General features: G+C 34.6%; 1 protein-coding gene across 3 annotated transcripts in view; it reads left to right on the forward strand.

Moving 5' to 3' along the window:
• ATRNL1 (attractin like 1) overlaps positions 1–22,753 on the forward strand; it is an 809,337-nt gene that overhangs the window by 288,738 nt on the left and 497,846 nt on the right. For all 3 annotated transcript variants that reach the window (XM_069567614.1, XM_069567615.1, XM_069567616.1), the window contains exons 22-24: positions 9,574–9,668; positions 15,646–15,724; positions 17,599–17,756. In XM_069567614.1, the coding sequence (XP_069423715.1) occupies positions 9,574–9,668; positions 15,646–15,724; positions 17,599–17,756 (332 nt within the window). The remainder of the gene's footprint in view (positions 1–9,573; positions 9,669–15,645; positions 15,725–17,598; positions 17,757–22,753) is intronic.

Raw genomic sequence — 22,753 nt, forward strand, 5'->3', positions numbered from 1 at the left:
TATTACGGGGAAGTTCTTTTAAAGTATGTAAATGGCCCATTTCTCATCGTACTTTCACCTAGTATTTTCACCAGACATTGATGTGTTTGCCAGATGGTAACTTTCTATTCCATTGTTGCTTCTGTTTTTTCTCTATTTATTACTATAAGGAAGAGCAGTCCCTTCTCCTTCATTTATTTGTTTGTTCATTTACTTGTACTTATCAGTATAGATCCATGGAGATAAACACACATGCACATTTGTGGCTTATAATAGCTATTCTTTATTTTAAAGCTGAAATTGCTCTAGAGTTGGCCATTGGGAACTCCCTCAAATTGTCTCCTCTGTTCTTTTGCCAGTACTGTATCATTTTCTAAGTACTGCCTTATTTTCTTAAACTACAAGATATTTGAGTCACATTGTTCTTCTCTCCTTAGCACTATAATCAACCATTTTCCAAGAAGCCTTGGTTCCTTATATTAGAGAATGGTGTTTAGAAACAAGAATGGAAGCTACATATGCCCATTGATTCTGGGATATTAGTCTTTCTTTACTTTAAAAAATGTTATTTTTAAAATTAAATCACCAAATATGTTGTTACTCTGTTTTTGAAACTGCTATTTTGATTTAACAGAAACTTGTTGTATCTGGAAACCTGAGTCTTCTCTAAGGAAACTGTTAACTGTTTTTTTTTTTTTCTATTTTTCTTTCCTGGTGTCCATCCATACCTTAGAATCTAGACACAGAAATAGTATCAGCCTTGCTTCCTTTGATTTTGACAAATAACTGTTTTTCTTTACTCACTCAAAATTTTTGTCTTCTTTGAAGCAATACTTTACCTCTCTTTGTTGGTGTCTTGCTCTGAAATCCTGTCTGCTCCACTTAATCTTTTATCCATTTAAAACTTTGTCCCCTACCTGTTATCTCTCTTGACATTATTCTTAATTTGTTTACACATGTGCTTTAATTATGCTTTAAGTATGTTGTGTTCAGTTTCCATGAAGGCCTATAGGACTTGAACACTCTGTACTCTCAGGATAGCTTTATTATAAGCAGAGGATATGCATTGAGAGGGGCCTGGAGATCTTAGATATTAGGGTTAGCTATATAGTTATAGTTCAACATTCAGAACACGAAGATCATGGCATCTGGTCCCATCACTTCATGGGAAGTAGATGGGGAAACAGTGGAAACAGTGTCAGACTTTATTTTTGGGGGCTCCAAAATCACTGCAGATGGTGACTGTAGCCATGAAATGAAAAGACGCTTACTCCTTGAAAGAAAAGTTATGAGCAACCCAGATAGCATATTCAAAAGCAGAGAAATTACTTTGCCAACAAAGGTCCGTCTAGTCAAGGCTATGGTTTTTCCAGTGGTCATGTATGGATGTGAGAGCTGGACTGTGAAGAAGGCTGAGTGCTGAAGAATTGATGCTTTTGAACTGTGGTGTTGGAGAAGACTCTTGAGAGTCCCTTGGACTGCAAGGAGATCCAGCCAGTCCATTCTGAAGGAGATCAGCCCTGGGATTTCTTTGGAAGGAATGATGCTGAAGCTGAGACTCCAGTACTTTGGCCACCTCATGAGAAGAGTTGACTCATTGGCAAAGACTCTGATGCTGCGACGGATTGAGGGCAGGAGGAGAAGGGGACGACAGAGGATGAGATGGCTGGATGGCATCACTGACTGGATGGACATGAGTCTGAGTGAACTCCAGGAGTTGGTGATGGACAGGGAGGCCTGGTGTGCTGTGATTCATGGGGTCACAAAGAGTCGGACACGACTGAGCGACTGAATTGAACTGATACAGTAATTAAGCTGGTGTGACTTTTTTGGTGTAGAGATAGGCATACTCTCCAACATATTAAAATAGTCCCTAAAGAAGAACTTTAGATGTTTATGTTTTATAACCACATGCTGAAATTTTTAGTATTTTGGTAGCTTTTAATCATTTTGTATTTCTTTCTAAACAATCTGATTTTAGATATAAAAAGAGAACTGTGTTTTCTTCTCTAACTTGAATTCTGTCGTCTATTCACTGCCAGATCTTTTTGCTAAGTTATTTTCGTGTCTGTATTTGTCTCTTAGTTGTAACATGTGTATAAATAATTTTTTCAGTATATTTTATGGCATTTTGCTTACCTGAAGTAATCATGTTGTTTTTCTGTTGGGAATGGTTGAGTATATATATTTCATAAAGCATTGCTCCAGCTTCTTGTCTTTTGACTTATGTCGTTAACTCAAGACCACCTACCATCTTGCCTACTCTTACTTTCTAAATATTTCCTTTGTGTGAATGTGTGTGTGTGTTGTGTGTACATGTGTGCACAGGCCCATGTGCACATGACTGGATAGCAATAGTATTTTTTCAATAACAATTAAGATATAATCTACATACCTAAAATATCACCCTTTTAAATACAATTCAGTGATTTTCAGTATATCCACAAGGCTGTGAAAACATCAGCATTATCTAATTTTACAACATTTTTCTCCTAAGAGAAATCTTGGAGACATTATCAGTCACTGCTTCTCCTTTCCCCTAGCTTTTGACATCCTTTTTCCTATCTTTATGGATTTGTCCACTCTGAAATATTATATAAGTGACATCTTGGAATATGTGGTCTCTTGTGATGGCTTCTTTTATTTATCATGATATTTTCAAGGTTCATCCATATCATATTATCCAAAGTGATAGCAGGTATCAGTATTTCATTTCTCTTTCTGGCCAAACAATATTCAAATGTATGGACATATCATATTTGTTTTCTGTTCATCAACTGATAGACATTGAGGTTGTTTTTACTTTGGGGCTATTATGAATAATACTGGATTTTTAAATCTTTTATGCAGGTTATTTCCTTTTAATGTTTAGGTTTGAATCTTCAACAGATTTTTATCATATATTTAACATAGAAGTGTTTCTTTCAATTTGTTTTGATGTCAGCTTTAACAGTATTTTCCATGCACATATTGAAAATTTCTGTGTCTAATTTTCTTCTTGAGTGATTTTCATCTCTGTTTTATTCTCAGAGGCTTTTTCAGATTTGACCTAGATAGCACTGATGCAGAATTATGTTTTAATTCCCTTATTTTCTGATCTATTATTTTTAATTTTGCCATTATATAATTGTATTTTGTTTCTGTTTTGTTTCTTACAGTTTTAACTTACCTGACTCTCTTTTATGGTAGTTTTCAATGTTATTATCTTGTCTTTTATCTTAATTATGTGGATATTTTTAAATTTTCTTTTTTCTTTCATGCATACTACATAGATATTTTAAATGACCTAACACCATACTCATATCAATGCATACAATTATATGTACTTACTGTATTGTTGACAAACTGATATTTTTCTCTTTTCTCTCCTTTCTATGCAAGTCAGATTCACAATACAAAAGATGTCAACTTTTCTCTTTATTTTCATAATTATTTTCATTTATACAGTCAGAATTTGAGGGCAGACATATGAGCAACCTCATGTTTACCTTAAGGTCTACCATGTTTGTACATCCAACTTACCCATATTGCTTTTAGATCTAATTGGGAAATTAATCACCAGCGTCTATAGATTTCCTGGAATTATCAAAGATAGTTTGCTAATTGTTAGCCAGAATATTTAGTACAGCTGTTACAACCTTCAGGGCTCAGCCTACAAAATCAGATTGATTTATGTAGTGTTTATAGTTTTCTTCAAGCTTTGAAATGTATCTTTGTTATTCTTCCTATTCACAAAGTTTTCAAATAGTTGTCTCTGCTGCTGCTGCTGCTGCTGCTAAGTCACGTCAGTCGTGTCTGACTCTGTGTGACCCCATAGATGGCAGCCCACCGGGCTCCCCTGTCCCTGGGATTCTCCAGGCAAGAACACTGGAGTGTGTTGCCATTGTCTCTAGTTAGTACTATATTTGTTGTTCAGTCACTAAGTCGTGTCCGACTCTTTGTGACTCCATGGACTGCAGCACATCGGGCTTCCCTGTCCTTCACTATCTCTCCAAGTTTGCTCAAACTCATGTCCATTGAGTCAGTGATGCCATCCAACCATCTCATCCTTTGTTGCCCCAGTACTACATTTAAACATACAGAATGCAGGTTTTCCTTTTTAATTATGAAAGATTAAAATATGCTGAAAAGTATAGTATATATTTTCATATGTATAGTATATATAGTTTGTAGGACAGATAATTTTAAAAGACCTCCTGCATGATTGAGTGGCAGACTTTATTTTCTTGGGCTTCAAAATCACTACAGATTATAACTGCAGCCATGAAATTAAAAGACCCTTGCTCCTTGCAAGAAAAACTATGACCAATGTAGACAGCATATTAAAAAGCAGAGACATTACTTTGCTGACAAAGGTCCGTCTATTGAAAGCTATGGTTTTTCCTGTAATCATGTATGGATGTGAATGTTGGACCATAAAGAATGTTGGACCATAAAGCTGAGCACTGAAGAAATGATGCTTTTAAACTGTGGTGTTGAGAAGATTCTTGAGAGTCCCTTGCACTGCAAGGAGATCAAACCAATCAATCACAAAGGAAATCAATCCTGAATATTCATTGGAAGGACTGATACTGAAGCTGAAACTAATACTTTGGCCACCTGATGAGAAGAACTGACTCATTAGAAAAGACCCTGATGATGGGAAAGATTGAAGGCAGGAGAAGAAGGGGACAACAGAGGATGAGATGGTTGGATGGCATAACCGACTCAATGGACATGAGTTTGAGCAAGCTCCGGTAGATGGTAAAAGGACATGGAAACCTGGTGTGCTGCAATCTGTGGGGTCACAAAGAGTTGGACATGGTGACTGAACAATACCATGATTTTCAAATTGTGGACCTATCACTGAGTTTAACAAAGCTTCACACTTTGCCCTGTTTCCTGCAGCAGCACAGGCTCCACCTCTGCTCACCATAGTACAGGATGGGTATGCGGTACAGGGCTTCATCCCACAATCTCAGTAGCAGGATTTTCTTAAGGCTTTCTTTTTTCCCTTTGTTGTGAATTTGTTGGTATTTCTAGATTACAGCTACTTTAGCACACAAGTGGAGAGAGAGATAGAGAAAAGGAAAACCAACCAAACAAAACCCACACAAACCCAAGGGACTCACATCTGGGCCATCTTTGAGTTAGGAGGTCACTGCCTTTTACCTACCCCAGGGTATTGTTTTGAAACTTCTCTCTCCTTTATCAACTTTTTCTATTCCACTAAATTTTATTTATGCTAATTATTATGAAAAACTGCTCTTTCTCCTAGTTTAAAAAAGAAGCTCTCTCACCTCACTGTTCATACTTACTCCTCCAATTCTGTCATTTCTTTGTATTCGTCAATAATTCAATGTTATTTGAATTGATTTGTAGTCAAACATGATTTTCTTTTTTATACCATAATAAATTGCTTCATTAAAGCAGTACAAAAACTTATTTTCAAATTATGCACATTTGCATAAACTTGAGGATTTTAATGTTTTATGTTCTGTACCCTACTTAGGTAAGAAGTTCAGAGTAAATTATAGCATTAAGGTATATGTTTTGTGCCAGGTAATTTCTCATTTGCAACCTCTTTAAAATATACCAGCATGATGGTATTTGAAATTAGGGAATGAAATATAATTTCTGGTTAAGTGGAAAATTATACTGTTGGTTTCTGGAATACTTTAAGCAACCTTAAAAGGAACCATTTTGTGTAGAAATCTGAACTTTCTTCAATTTATAAAAATTCACATTCACTGAGTAGTACTTGATTAGTCACGAGTTCAGTAATGCTCCTACTAATTTTGCCCCAGGATTCAGACTGACCTTCTAGCTCAGATGATGTTAGGATTGATATTACCATGCTTAATATACATTGTACTGATCTTATTCTTCCAACTGTAATAAATAGCAATAGAGAAATCAAACTTGAATATCTGGGTAAGACTTTGGTGACTGTGGCTGAGGACTGGAGTCCCCAAAGCAGAAGAATGTTCATGGGACTGGGGCACTGGAGCCTCTACCCAGGCTGCTCAAGTGTCTGAATCACCCAGTCCCTTCCTCCTAAAAGCCATCTGTTCCTGACTTTTAATGCTAAGTTTCAAGCTAGAAAAACAGGAAGATAATTATTCAGATAAGCATTTGAAAATAGTTTTGAAATGTTTATTTTTCCTCAGTGGCGGTGATGGTTGTTCAGTCGCTCAGCTTGATCAACTCTTTGCAACCCCATGAACTGCAGCACACCAGGCTTCCCTGTCCTTCGGTGTCTCCAAGAGTTTGCTCAGACTCCTGTCCATTGGGTTTAGTATTTTCTCTTTATTCTGAATTGATGGTATCTTTCCTCGGTATTGTAGCTGTCTGTACTTCCAAAACCTCCTCTGCGGCAGTTGACCAAGGTGATCACTGTTCTCTTTTCTAAGCCCTTCGTTCACTTGGCTCGCTGGACACTGAATTCTGGTTGTGCGTCTGTCTCGTAGGTTGCCCTGTCAGTCTCCTTTGTGGGCTTCTTCAGAGGACCTGATTATTTAACATTGTTTTACCTCAGGGCTCATGCCTGGCACCTCTGCTCTATTTATGACTAGTGATTTCTTGGCTTCACAGCTCTAGAGGCCATTACAATGCAGATGGTTTCCAAATTGTTATCCACTAGGCTCCTGAGCTCAGCATATCATGTAGATAACTCGATAAGTAACTCAAACTTAACATCTTCAAAACTAAGCTTCTAATTATTCCACACTGGCAACAAATAAAACCTGTTCTCACTGTCTCAGTTAATGCTGGCATTTTACCTGGTCTTGGGCCAAAAAATAAAACCTTTTACTTTTCTTTCTTTAAAATGCTGCATCTGTTTATTTAGCTAATTCTGTCTGTTACACCTTCCAAATTCATTCCCTGTGTCTGACCCCTTCCTGTTACCTTCCTTGCTATTCCTATCTCTACCATCACTTTTTGTAGCATTCTTGCCAGTCTCTTTATAGGAATCACACTTGAGACTTGTTCTTTTGTTGAGGTTTTGTGCTTGTTTCCTCTGTCTGGATTACATTTTCTCTTGTAACTGCCATGGCCTTTTCTCTTAACTACCTTTGACCTTTAAATTGTTGTTGTTCAGTCACTAAGTCATGTCCAACTCTTTGCAACACCAGACTTTCCTGTTCTTCACTATCTCCTGGAGTTTGCTCAGATTCATGTCCATTGAGTCAGTGATGGTATTTAACCATCTCATCTTCTGTCACTCCTTTCTCCCTCTACCTTCAGTCTTTTCCAGCATCAGGATCTTTGCCAGTGAGTCAGCTCTTTGCATCAGGTGGTCAAAATATTAGAGCTTCAGCTTCAGCTTCATTATCTTTAAATTTTCCTTTTCAAAATTGCAAGCATACTCCTACCTGGACAGAAATTTCTCTCCTCTTCACTGGATTATGACTATTACACTTATTTTCATTATTATACTATATGCTTCAATTACACATTAATTTTCAATGTCCATTTGATATACTATAAGTTACATGGGACAGAAATCTCTTTTATTATTTTATATTTCCAGTGTCTGGAACAACACTGGGCCATTGAATTTTCCCTACATTTTCTGGCAATCATATGAAAAGCAGAAATATGACCTATTATATAATCCTCGTTATAATGGATAATGGTGCCTGTAAAAAAATCTTGGAAAAACAAAGTATTGCCTTTTGTTAAATTACAAAAGAAATATATAGAGTGGATATTACAAAGTATAAAGGAAGCAACATGAAGAAGGATGCTCTGACAATAAATCCAATGATATTGTTGCTATCTTTACTTTTAACTTTAATAGTTCTTAACGGCTGAGGCCATAATATGAAAGTTATGTTTCCAAATATAGAATTCTTTTCTATTTAAATAATATTTAAAAGATTTCACAAAGTAAAAATTACCATAATAATAGGGACAAGTAAATGGTTTATGGCATGCAGTGAAATATTCACTATCAGTTTGGTCGCTCAGTTCTGTCAGACTCTTTGCAACCCCATGAACTGCAGCACGCCAGGCCTCCCTGTCCATCACCAACTCCCAGAGTTCACCCAACTCATGTTCATCGAGTTAGTGATTCCATCCAGCCATCTCATCCTCTTTTGTCCCCTTCTTCTCCTGCCCTCAATCTTTCCAAGCATCAGGGTCTTTTCAGAGGAGTCGGCTCTTCACATTAGGTGGTCAAAATATTGGAGTTTTAGCTTTTTTTAAAATTTTTTTTGGAGTTTTAGCTTTAACATCAGTCCTTCCAATGAACACTCAGGACTGATCTCCTTCAGGATGGACTGGTTGGATCTCCTTACAGTCCAAGGGACTCTCAAGAGTCTTCTCCAACACCACAGTTCAAAAGCATCAATTCTTTAGTGCTCAGCTTTCTTTATAGTCCAACACTCACATCCATACATGACCACTGGAAAAACCATAGCTTTGACTAGATGGACCTTTGTTGACAAAGTAATGTCTCTGCTTTTGAATATGCTACCTAGGTTGCTCATAACTTTTCTTTCAAGGAGTAAGTGTCTTTTAATTTCATGGCTGCAGTCACCATCTGCAGTGATTTTGGAGCCCCCCAAAATAAAGTCAGCCACTGTTTCCACTGTTTCCCCATCTATTTGCCATGAAGTGATGGGACCAGATGCCATGATCTTGGTTTTCTGAGTGTTGAGTTTTAAGCCAACTTTTTCACTCTCCTCTTTCACTTTCATCAAGAGGCTCTTTAGTTCCTCTTCACTTTCTGCCATAAGGGTGGTGTCATCTGCATATCTGAGGTTACTGATATTTCTCTCTGCAGTCTTGATTCCAGCTTGTGCTTCCTCCAGCCCAGTGTTTCTCATGATGTACTCTGCATAGAAGTTCAATAAACAGGGTGACAATATACAGCCTTGACATAATCCTTTTCCTATTTGGAACCAGTCTTTTGTTCCATGTCCAGTTCTAACTCTTGCTTCCTGACCTGAACACAGATTTCTCAAGAGGCAGGTCAGGTGGTCTGGTATGCCCATCTCTTTCAGAATTTTCTACAGTTTATTGTGATCCACATAGTCAAAGGCTTTGGCATAGTCAATAAAGCAGAAAAAGATGTTTTTCTGGAACTCTCTTGCTTTTTCTATGATCCAGCAGATGTTGGTGATTTGATCTCTGGTTCCTATGCCTTCTCTAAAACCAGAATTACTTAGCCATTAAAGTTCATGTTTTTTTTTAAATTTTGCATTTATAAAAGTAAAACATCAAAATGTCTCCCTGTTATCTATTTATACAATTTTAACTTGAATATAATGCACCAAAATATTACCTGTATTTTTCTCTGATTGTAAAATTATGGATGACTTTATTTTATTCTCTTGTGTAGTTTTTCCAGAAAAAACTGTAGTTTGTAGAAATTTTATAATGGTAACAGGAGTAATAAATATAATTTTGAAGTGTTAAGTGCTTTTATATCTGCATGTTACTTTTTGTTGCTTAATAACAATGATTTATATTTTGCCAGTCTTGAGTACACCACTAGTAATTTGATGACAATAATTTTCAATGCTGATATTCAATATATTTTCACCGAACTTGTTTTCAAGCAAGTTTTAAAAGTACATATCAGGATTGTATTTTTTTCCTCTACAGACAGCCTTTTGATTGATTATCAGTTTACATTCAGCTTATTACAGGAAGATGATCGCCACCATACTGCCATAAACTTCATAGCAAACCCAGAACAGGTGAGAAGATCCTTTAACTTTTATAGTGTAGTTATATCAATGGATGCAATGTTTCTCTATGTTTCATTGTAATGGTGCTTCTTCTCAGAATTTTTACACTGTAGGGCTTTTGTAGAAAAACAAATCCTATTAGGTTTTTCTTTTCTTAAAACCTAAGTATCTTTGTAATTAGAGAATTTTTGACCTTGATATTTCAGATTTTGCAAATAGTCCTACAGTGTATACATTATTTCTGTTCTTTTTCAGGCTTACAGCAGTGTTTCTATTTTAAACTATATTTTCACAATGGTAGTAGTCTTCTTTGAAAATAAAACCTATTACTTCATAACACAAGCTATATTATATATATTTTCTTTTTTAATATACTACTGCATAATAGGTTTTCATTGTCTTTTTTTATAAACCCTTTGGTTTATCTGAGTTATATGAATGCTAGGTTTTAAAAAACATTTTTTTGAGATATAATTGACATCTTACAGTATAAGTTAAAAATGTATAATATGCTGATTTAATAGATGTATATATTGCAATACGATGACAACCATAGCATGACCTAACACTGCAGTCATGTCACCTAATTATAATTTTGGGGAGTTAATGATAATTAAAGTCTCTTAGCAAATTTGAAATTTATGATACAGTATTGTTATTCATGTTCATTGACTCAGTGATACCATACAACCAGCTCATCCTCATGTCATCATGGACATGAACTTAAACAAACTCTAGGAGTTAGTGGAGGATAGAGAAGCCTGGCATGCTGCAGTCCATGGGGTTGCAAAGAGTAGGACACAACTTAGCGACTGAACGATAACAACAGCAACAACAGTATTGTTATTCATAATCACTATGGAGAGCGTTAGATCTTTAGGTCTTACCCAGTGGTGCTAGTGGTAAAGAACCCACCTGTCAATGCAGAAGACATAGACAGGCAGGTTGGATCTCTCGGTTAGGAAGATCCCCTGGAAAAGGAAATGGGGATCCACTCCAGTATCCTTGCCTGGAAAATCCCTTGGACAGAGGAGCCTGGTGGGCTCCAGTCCATAGCATTGCAAAGAGTCAGACACAGCTGAAGCAACTTAGCACACACTGTTTGCAAGCTTGTATCTCTTAACACTTTCTTCTGGGAGAGAACTCTCAGAGTTGTGCACCTTCTACCAATCACTCTGAGTCATGTTGGCTGTAGTGAGCCACACACTTTTTGTTTGCTTGTTCTTAACTGATGTCAGATGTCCACACTATGCTTGATTTTTCAGTGCTTTCTATCTAGTCGAGACAGAAACAGGTCATTTGGGCAGTGACATTAAATAAAAATCCTGTATATTGGATGCATGTTATACTCTCTTTCCCTTAAGGGAGCAGTCATTGGCCATGTTGGTCTTTCTGATATTGAGCTGTGCTGTCTTGGGTGAGCTGCTGACCTTGGTAGAGTGAAATTGTTCTTTTTATGCACTACATTGTAGCTATTCTCAGTTTTGCATTTAATTTTTGTACTGCAAATTCTTAACTGGATTTTGGTCTGCTCATAACAGTAATTTGGTCCATAGATCATTGTTAAATTGGTGTTTTTGTCAGGGATGAGGGCTAGGACTTCCTATTACACTATTTTGCTGATGTCACTTTCTGTAGGGCTTCATTCTAACTATACATTAATTCAGCTTATTAAGCCTATGTCATGTTTTTTAATAGTTTTTCAAATAGGTGAAACCTCAGAATGCATCCTGACATTTGCAAGCTTCTTGCCTCTAAATTGTTTTACTGAACTTGCCAGCAAATAGTGTAATTTCTTAAATTTTCATTTTTCAGTAAATTAGATCTCACTTTCCCCAAAATAGAGAAGTTCATTTTATGTTCCTCCTTAGTCCTTAGGTTTTAAGGAATGCCTACATTTTGGGGATTATATTTAATGTTTTGACTTTTCCTGGAGTAGGAAATGGCAACACACTCCAGTATAACAAGTTGCATTTTATAGTTATTTTTTCACACTGAGTATTTTTAAAAACAAAATATTTTATTATTAAAATAAAAAACTTTGCATAAACTTTTGATTTTTAAGTAAGGACTTTAGAAGATATTTTCTCTACATGATAATGCTCTCTTCACTGATGGCATGCATTTTTATGAAGACATTAATAATATGTCAGAAACTACAATTTTAGTATAATGAGTGTTTTAATAAATGCATTGTAAATGCTGTAGACTTTTTTATTGTAGTAAAGCATACATGAAGTAATATTTATATTTTAACCATTTTTAGGTGTACAGTTTCATGGCATTTAAGTAAATTTACAATGCTATACAACCGTCACCACAATCCATTATCAAAACAGTTCATCAGTCCAAGTAGGATCTCTGTTTCCATTAAGCAATACTCTCTATTCCTCCCCTACTCCCATCATTGGGAAACCTTTATCCTACTTTCTGTCTCTGTATTCCAAGTACCTCATGTGTGTAATCATGTAACATTTTTACTTCTATTTCTGATTTATTTTACTTAGCTTAATGTTTCAGTGTTTCCAATGTTCATCCATGTTGTCGCACGAATCAGAATTTTGTTCATAAATAGTAATTCCAAACTTGTGGAGTTCATTGAGTATATAAGAAATTTAATATTAGTGGGAGGTCTGGCTCACAATGTAGGTGTGAACAGTACTTCTCTCTAATATTATCCGTGGTGTCATATAAATAAGCTCAGATTAGCCATAATTCTAGTTTGTTTCTCTCTTGACTATTCCCTCCTCTTTCAATTCCCAGAAATCCTTGAGTTCTTACGATATCACAGCTTTCAGTTTTACTTTCTGCTTTGTTCAGTTGAAACCAAGAGCCCAGACACATGTTTTGAGAAACTGATGGACAGTAAACTATCATATCTTAGTACCGCTAAGAATGCTTGTAACATCATTATAAGTAGTTTATAATTACATATAAATCTATACATACAATTTATAATTAAAGAGAAATGCAACTTGGAACAATTTCTGGAATTAACATGTATTGTTAGTCTGGGCCTCTTCTACAAAAAAGAAGCACTTTCATTTTTATGCATTTATTACATTTTGAAAACAAATTTAATTCTAACCTACTATACATCATCTTCAACCAATGCTTTCATGTTAACAATTTCTGGAGTAGTTTCTTGTATAATATGATCTTGTTGAACTTAACCATGTCTAACAGCATTAGTTCTAAATGACTAATTTTGTCATTTACTGTGGTAGTCACAGTATTACTTCTTGGAGTCCAGCATATTTTCCTTGACCTTAAATATATTTTATAGGGCTTTAGTTATAGTACCATATATTCAGTAATGCCTTAACTTGAGAGGATGAAGTAAAATTTCAAGAAAAGTTTTATAGTTTTCTATATCAGTTGGAAATTTTGTGTAACCTTTTTTAGTAACAATAGCAGCTATTCTCAAATTTCCCTGACACAAAATAAGGCACACACAATTACTAAGATGCAATTTCACGATAAAAATAATGATTTAAGCTTTCTTAGGGGTTTCTACCATGTTTTGTTTTCATAGAAAACAACTCTTTTTTTTGACTATTTTATTAATAATAAAGAAAGTCAACCTTTCTCAGAGGTCAGCAGTCATGCCTTCTTTCTGAGTCCTCTAGTAAAAAGGAAGATGAAAAAGGAGAAGGAAAAGAAGAAATCCTGTGTCCCCAGACCTAATAATATCAACAACACGACCGTTACCAGCACGGTGGCCTAAAACCATGACTTTTGAGAAATTATCTTGTTTAATTTTTCCAAAAAAGTCTGTAGGGAAGTCATGATATTCCCATTTTAGAGACTGTTGTTGTTTAGTTGCTAAGTCATGTCCAATATTTTTGTGACCCCATGCACTGGGGCCTGCCAGACTCCTCTGTCTATGGGATTTCCCAGGCAAGAATACTGAAGGGGATTGCCATTTTCTTCTCTAGGGGATCTTCTCGACCCAGGGATTGAACTTCCATCCCCTGCATTGGCAGTCAGATTCTTTACCACTGAGCTAACAGAGAAGCCCATTTTAGAGATAAGAAAGCTGATTTTCAGGAAGGATAAGGGTAGCTCTCTCTATATCAATACACATGTACTTTAAAGGTCTAAGATTGAACCCAAGGTCATCCGACTCAACAATGAATACTCTGCAAATTCACTTCATTGCCTCATGAACACGATTTAATTAATATGAAGCATTGATTGGTTTTTGGGTCTGGTGAGTTCATTATTGATGGAGTATATCAGTATTTGTTGCCAAAGAAATTTCTTCTTTTCATATCTGGGTTCTCCTTAATGCAGCATTATAAGTATGATGAAATAATGCTATTACCACACCTGAATAATGCAGTCTGTTAGACTTATTTGCACACTGACAAAAGCTCTTTGCATTTATTACATGAGTCATTAATATTGGCATTATTTTTAAATCAGTGTCATCTGCTTTCATATCTTTAAAAAGTGGAAAGGTCTTAAGTTTGAAAGTTTTGTGGTACATATTAGAGGATATTTTAGTAGCTTACCAGTAGAACTCAGTAAATTAACTTCCTTCTTATATTTGTGGCCAGTTACAAATATGACTCTGATGGATAATATAGTGCCCTTCTGAAATACTGTATATTTTGAAACTCCAAGCCTTGTTTTTCTTTGATCACTTCAAATTCTCCGATGTTATCTCTTCAGTAGTAATGAGCATTACCCTGAAAAATCTATGGGGCAAAATTGTTCAGCCTTACTACCACACATTTTATTTTGTAGGCTCTTTCAAAACGACCATTCTTGTTGAGTTTATATTTGCTTCCTGGAAACTTTGAAGAGAATATCTTTCAATGATTATGGAGCATTGTTAGTAGTTCTTAATAGAGGCCCAGCTGTCCCTGTCTCTATGGCAGTCACTTGGAGTGGTTTTTATTTGAGGTTAAATAATTGGGTCTTAGTGTATCATTTACATGGAATGACTGTCACACATCACCCAGCAGCCTTTGCCTTTTATCATGCTTCTTCTTACTCCTCCCATATCAGGGAAGAACCATGTCCTTCTGTCAGTTTCTTCCTAACACTATTTCTAACAGATATGGGGAACTTAATTGCTTATAGGCTTACTTTCTCTAAGAGCCACTCAGAAAATTGGCGATATGTTTTCTATTGGCTTTCTTATTCTTATTTAGAAAAAGTTGTAATATCAAGGTATTAATTTTAATTATTTTAGTAGCTAGGTCTCAGTAACAGCTTTTTCTAAGAGTCTTTGTATATTTAAAACACAGCAAAGCACACTCAATATCTGTAGCTAAAGCTATTCAGTATGACTATCTTTCTATTCGTTTCTGCAAGTCTTAATAGTTATAATCATATATAATTTTTGTTCTTCATCTTTTGGAGTAGGATAATAGCAAATAATGTTTAAAGAAATCTCTTGGGTATTTGCTTCTGTGCAATTAAATTAATGACAAGATGCAGGTTGATCAATATAAAATTCTTCAGTGCTCCTCTCTATAGATGTTTATATGACTTGATCCCCTCTTTATCCCCAAGTAGGTTTATAACTTTTACCTCTAAGTTTTACATTTCAAGTATTTTTTTTCCACTGAAAAATGTGTATATACTAATACTATATGCAGCTAACATGAAATCTTTCAACAAAACAATCATCCATTGCTGTGAAATAAGTTTGGACTAACCAAACCCATATCATTTAAATATTAACTACAGGTAAGCCAAGAAAATCAAAATACAAGTGTTGAATTATAGCAGCCTCTGGCTGCATGTGGAAGACCAGGTTACAGTAGGAAAGATAAATGGGAACTTTAAATATACCTTTGAATTTATCACCTTTTTTTTTCATTAGAAAAGTGTAATTGGTGTCTGCACTTTCTCGCTTAACTATTAATTTAATGTTCACAGTTAGAGAAACAGCATGGACATAATTAAAACATTAAAGATAATATCTAGTATAATTCTGTTTTTTTAAACTTCATATTTTCTTTCTTGGTAGTCAAACAAAAATTTGGATATTTCAATTAATGCATCAAACAACTTTAATCTCAACATTACATGGTCGGTTGGTTCAACAGGTAAGAGAATTTTGTTATCATGTGTCTTTTACTTCTGTTCCTATATGTAAGGTTTCTAATATGACCTTTCTACTGTTAATTTAAATAATTGAGATAAAAATATTATAGGCCAGAATCTTTGTGCTGTTTTAGGTAAAACTATTAAGTGGCATTATTAATAAAGTATCATTATTCTGTTAACTTTCTCCCTAATTCAGTTAATATTAGGTGGATAACAGATATTTTATGCTGCTTATTTTTTTATATGGCAGTGTTATGAATTCCTGTGATTTTAATTAAGACAAATTACTTCTTTAATGACTAAAGAGATTGACATTTCAATTATTTGATCCACCATTGAAGCTATAAGTTTAATAACTTTAAAATTGATATAAAACAACAAATTGTGTATGTTGGTAAATTACCAACTTACCTATTACCTTTATGCTTGGATTTATACCCCCTACCATTGTTGGATTTGGTTCTGAGAGAGGGTTAAAAAACCCTACACTTAACATTTCTTCCATAATAAGGTTTATAAATTGAAATTGCTAACTTTTAAAAAATACAAAAAGTACAAATCTGTATGTTGGATTATGAAAAAGTATGCTTGCTGTTTTAAAGAAATGCTGTTGATTTCTACTTTCTATATAAATGGTATACACTGTTGCATAAAAATACTGGAAACATTTAAAGAAAATATAGGAATCCTTAGAAGTCCATATTTGATTTCTTAAAATTAAATCATGTCCTATTTTAATAAGTATTAATAGACTAATAGAAACATAATTCAAATGAGAAGGGGTCTTTGCAATTCCAGTTTTTATATTACATATATAAGAATTGAAAACTTTAGATACATATGTACATATTTTGCTACAGTAGTATAAGCATATAGTAAAATCTTGGCACTGTAAGTTTCATTAACTATGAATTCATAATAACTTGTACTGTTAATTTGAAATTCTGTATAACAAATTGACCCTACAAGAGTTTTAAAATTTGGCAACAAAAATATATAAAACCTCAGTTATCACTTTAGAACAGTGCATTCAATATGCAAGAGATTACTTGTAACTTTCAGATTCTCCAAACCAAATCTTAGATATTTTGGTTTATTGGTTTGGAAGATGTCACCAGGAAACCTGCATTTTAAAAAAGCATTCATAGTAATTTTGGAACAGATGATTGGTTAGAAAATAATTCAGTTGCTCAGTATCCTAACTATTCTTAACCCTTTCTTCCATTTGGTTAATTTCAGTAAATATTTATTGAGTATCCAATATGGTTTTAACTAATTAAATTTTTAGCTTGTGTTTTAAATTATATCTTCTTCCCACTTTATTCAAAGTAGTGATGGTTCAATACGTGGTAAACAAAAAAAAAATTGATTTCTTTTCCATTTTTTAATTGGATTGAGACATATTTTGTTTTGAAAGGCTCTGTGGAGAAACAAGTAGCCAAACATCAGTTCCTGAAGCTATGTATCACTTCAGTTCCAAAGAGGACTTTACTGTTTAGTAGCTACAAACTTTAGGCAAATGTCTTAATCTTTCTGAGGTTCAGTTTCCAATTTGAAAAATAGAGATGGAATACCTATGGGATAAAGTTTTTATTAGAATAGAATGTAAAGTCTCTAAGCCAGTTCCTAGTATGTAGCACTTAAAATAATTGGTATTATTTTAAAAAATAGTTTTTATACTAAATCTGTTTCCATTATACTCATGACAAATCTTATTTCTTGTCATTCTAAATTATAAACATGAGTTTATTTGAATAGTTATGTCCTTATAAGCACAGTTAAAATTAAGTAAATATCATATATAAGTGTTACATTAATAAAGACATGTTTCCTTAATATGAATTATTTAAATTTGTTATTATTTACATTTTAGCTGGAACAATATCTGGAGAGGAGACTCCTATAGTTTCCAAGACTAATATAAAAGAATACAGAGATAGTTTTTCCTATGAAAAATTTAACTTTAGAAGCAACCCAAACATTACATTCTATGTATACGTCAGCAACTTTTCATGGCCTATTAAAATACAGGTAAGTGTTAATAGTATTTAATCTAATGACTACTCAATATTTTCATATGGAAAAGAATGCTGTTTTTGTTCAAAGAGTTGATAAAGGTTTCTATATTTTGTACAATGTGAAGCATGTATTGATCCTTCATAAAAAGGATACAGTGGGTGTCTGTGATGATTAATGTCTTCATAAAAAGTGTTTGAACAAATAGTACTGAATATGTCCTAAGAAGTATGACATGAGTTTGGGTAAACTCCGGGAGTTGGTGATGGACAGGGAGGCCTGGCATGCTGCGATTCATGGGTTTGCAAAGACTCGGACAGGACTGAGCGACTAAACTGAACTGAACTGAATAAGTATGTACCAATTTTTCAGTGTGATTATATTCTTAAAAAATATATCGGAACTTGAAATAACTATGACATTTATATTTTCTGATTAATTTCATTCTTTGAGGGTTAAATAGATATTATTTTCTTACAATCCCACTTGAAAGCATTAACTGTTTTTAGCAATCTTTATTATGTATTGAACATAATTCAAATCATCATGAAAAATTTAGAAAGAGCCGTACCTACAGTTAATTCTTTAAGGCTCACTACTTCTTACTACTGATTTCTTTATGTACTCTGTATATGTTGTATATTTTATTTTTACTGTGTTTAGTGATAGACTGCTAAAGGCTTCTGATTTATTGCTAGGGACATTTAGGATATTCTTACTATCTTAAAATAGTCAAGGTGTATATTCTTAATTTATTCTTTTAAGAAAGAAATATCTACATGTTAAACTGTTTAGATTTATTTATTCATTCTTTTATGATGGTATGATTAGATTGAGTTCAGATTAGTTTATTAAATAGCTCATGTGTGCCAAACCCTGTGCTGAGCTGTTACATTTTGTGATCTTTAAAAAAATTACAGATAATTTATTCTTTTTTATTAATAAATGACTATTTTTTATTGTGACTAGAAAATTCTTGCATGCTTCATCAATTTCTATGTGATTTGTGGGAAGACAGAGTGACTTTTTAAAATTGATATTTGTTTGAAAAATTTTGATTTGTAAGGTTGACTTCATGTCTAAATTGAGGAAATTACTTACTTGTTCAAGAAATATTAGTATAAATTACTACTCAGTGTGTAGTAATGATAATTAATTTGATAAATTTACTTCTTTATTGTGATTGAATTAGATGTTAATATAGTAAAAAAATGCCAGAAATGTTTTCTTATGGGTTTTTAGAATTTTGACCTTTAGGATGCTGGAAGTATTATTTTATTTTTTATGATTTATATAGAAATATTAATCAGATTTCATTTGTTTTATTCAGATTATGATTGAAGGTGACAAAAGGCTCATCCATGAGCTTATTAAATAGTAATTAAAATGGAAAGAATTGCTATATTTCTGATTGTTTCCTGCCCTTTATTTCATGGCTATCTAATTATATTTTATTTTTAAGCAAATTACACACTTTAGAATGTTCATGAATATTTAATGATTAGAAATTAACTTTCTAAATTGGATTTTCTTTTGATATCATACTAGTAATGTGTTCTGGAAGCCAAACCAGAATTTCTATAATGAAATTAAAATATCCCACTTTCCCAAAGTAATAAAATGTTGAAAATAACTGTGATGGTCAAGATAGGTACATGCTAATTCCTACTCTGAGTAAAATCATTATATCAACCCTGTGGAATATGTTATGTTACTATTAAGGCTTATGAGTATGTGTGTATGTTTATACAACTGTAATAAACTTTCTGTTTTTAAGTGTAAAATGGTAAAATTATTTTAATTGAGATCTGTTTGCTAATAGAATTGAGCTACACTGATTTATTTTTGAACGGTCAGCCAATCTTGGTAATGAGGGGTAAGCTCCACTTAGTCATTTTGTATTACAACTTTACTATATTGATGGATTCAACTTGTTGAAATTTTACAAATTTTTATGCCTATGTTTTTGGGGCAAATTAGTCTGTAGTTTTCTATTCATGCAGTCTTACTAACTTTGTAGGATGGTACTACTGGCCTTACAAAGTAAATTGGGACATGTTCTCTCCTCTGTAATTTTCTAAAGCTATTGATATACAATCTCTATATATATGTTTTAAAATTTGTGTTAGAATTCAACATTGAATTTATTTGAACTTGAGATTTTCTTTGTCAAAATTCAATTACAAATTGAATTTCTCTTATGGATTGAGAACTTTTCTGGTCATCTATATTTTTCTTGAGTGAACTGTATCAGTTTATGTCTCTCAGTTGTATATTTCCCATTTGGGCTATTTTGTGTAATTTGTTGGCAAAAGATTTTTCATAATATTCACATATTACCCACTGATATCATCTAATTCCTGAAACTGATAATTAGTTTCCACATTCTCATTTTTTCTTTTCTTGTTCAGTCTGGCTAAAGAGTTAGCAAGTTCATTTACTTTTCTGTCTTTAATTTCATTAATTACTTCTTTTAAACTATTCCTTTTCTTGTGCTTCCTTGACATTCATTTGCTCTTCTTTTTCTGTTTTCTTCAGGTAAATGCTTTCTAATTTTCTTTTTGATTTCTTCCTTGATCAGTGGGGTATTTAGAAGTGAGATACTGTATTTCCAACTATTTAGAGACTGTCTAGAAATGCTTCTGTCACTTATTGAATTTTTAAAGATTTGTCAAGACTTATTTTATGGGGGCAGGAGAAGAAGGGGAGGACAGAGGATGAGATGGCTGGATGGCATCACTGACTCGATGGACGCAAGTCTGAGTGAACTCTGGGAGTTGGTGATGGACAGGGAGGCCTGGCGTGCTGCGATTCATGGGCTCGCAAAGAGTCGGACATGACTGAGCGACTGAACTGAACTGAATTTTATGGTTCAAAGTGTTTGACAGAATAATGGCTCCACAAAGGTGATCACATTCTAATCTCTGGTACCTATGTAAATATTATGTTACATGGACAGAAGACTTGAAGATGTGATTAAGTTTGGTACATTAGGATGATTACTCCAAGTTACTGAGGTGGACCCAACCTAACTACATGAGTTCTTATTATGACCTTTATTTGGCGGAGGTCAGGGTCACAGGGTGATGTGCCTATGGGAGAATGGTCAGATCAGAACAACATTGCTTGGTTGGAATATGGGGGAAAGGGACTCAAGCCAAGGAATATAGACTCTAGAAGCTAGAAAAGTTGAGAAAACAGATTTGTCATTAGAGCCTCTAAAAAGAAATGTGGCTCTGCTGACACCTTGATTTTAGTCCACTGAAACTTGTCAGAGTTCTTACATACAGAACTATGAGAGAGTAAATGTGATTTGTCTTAAGCCACTACAGTTGCTCTTATTGGTTACTCAGCAATAGAAATGTTCACTTGATCTCTCCAGTTTTCCCTTTCTGTTCACTTAAGAAGGCCTTCTAATCTCTCCTTACTAATCTCTGGTATTCTGCATTCAGGTGGGTATGTCTTTCCCTCTTTCCCTTGCTTTTCACTTCTCTTCTTGCCTCAGCTATTTGGATTGCTCCTCAGACAACCACTTTGACTTTTTCATTTCTTTTTTCTTTGGGATGGTTGTGGTCACTGCCTCCTATACAGTGTTACAAATCTCCGTTCATAGTTCTCCAGGCACTCTGTCTATCAGATCTAACCCCTTGAATCTGTTTTTTGCCTCCACTGTATAATCATAAGAGATTTGATTTCGGTCATGCCTGTTTAGCCTAATGGTTTTCCCATTTCAATTTCTTTCAATTACTTTCTTCAATTTAAGCCTGAATTTTGCAGTAAGGAGCTAATGATCTGAGCCACAGTCAGCTCCAGGTCTTGTTTATGCTTCTCCATCTTCGGGTATAAAGAATATAATCTACCTAATTTTTGACCATTTGGCGATGTCCATGAATAGAGTTGTCCCTTGTGGTACTGGAAGAGGGTGTTTGCTATGACCAGTGTGTTCTCTTGGCAAAACTCTGTTAGCCTTTGCCCTGTTTCATTTTGACTCCAAGGCCAAACTTGCCAGTTACTCCAGCTATCTCTTGGCTTCCTACTTTTGCATTCCAGCCCCCTGTGGTTAAAAGGACATCTCTTTTTTTGGTGTTAGTTCTAGAAGGTCTTGTAGGTCTTCATAGAACCAGTCAACTTCAGCTTCTTTGACATCAACAGTTGGGGCATAGACTTGGATTACTGTGATGTTGAATGGTTTGCCTTGGAAATGAACTGAGATCATTCTGTCATTTTTGAGATTGCACCCAAGCACCGCATTTCAGACTCTTGTTGACTATGAGGGTGACTCCATTTCTTCTAAATTAATCCTAAAGAAAATCAACCCTGAATATTCATTGGAAGGACTGATGTTGAAGCTGAAGCTCCAGTACTTTGGCCACAGGATGCATAGAGCAACTCATTGGAAAGGACCCTGATTCTGGGAAAGATTGAAGGCAAAAGGAGAAGAGGGTGGCAGAGGATGAGATAGCTAGATAGCATCACCAACTCAATGGACATGAATTTGAGGAAACTGCAGAGATAGTGAAGGACAGTGAAGCACGGTATGCTGCAGTCCATGGGGTCACAAAGAGTTGGATGCAACTTAGTGACTGAACAACAGCCGCAGCAATAGAAAATGAATAAACCTAATGTCTTAGTCCATTGGGCAGCTATGAAAAAATACCATTGACTAAGTAGCTTATAAACAACAGAAATTTGTTATTCACCATTCTGGAGGTGGGAAGTCCAAGATCAAAGCACTGGAATGGAATGGGCGAGTTTTGGTGATGATTCCTGTGCCCTCACATAAGGGAAGGTGATGGGGAGCTCTGTGGGACCTCTTTTATAGGAGCACTAACCCCATCCATAACCACCCACCTGCATGACCAATCCACCCTCATGACCTATCTAATCATCTTCTAAAGATCGTATCACCTGGATATGAATCTGCTTTGGTCAGTGTTCCTGGGACAGTTGCAAATGTCCTATGCTCTTGTTGGGTGAAATCTTCTACAGAGATCAGTTGGGTTAAGTGTTTC

The sequence above is a fragment of the Ovis canadensis genome, chromosome 22, assembly GCF_042477335.2.
Source record: "Ovis canadensis isolate MfBH-ARS-UI-01 breed Bighorn chromosome 22, ARS-UI_OviCan_v2, whole genome shotgun sequence".
Lineage (NCBI taxonomy): Eukaryota > Metazoa > Chordata > Mammalia > Artiodactyla > Bovidae > Ovis > Ovis canadensis.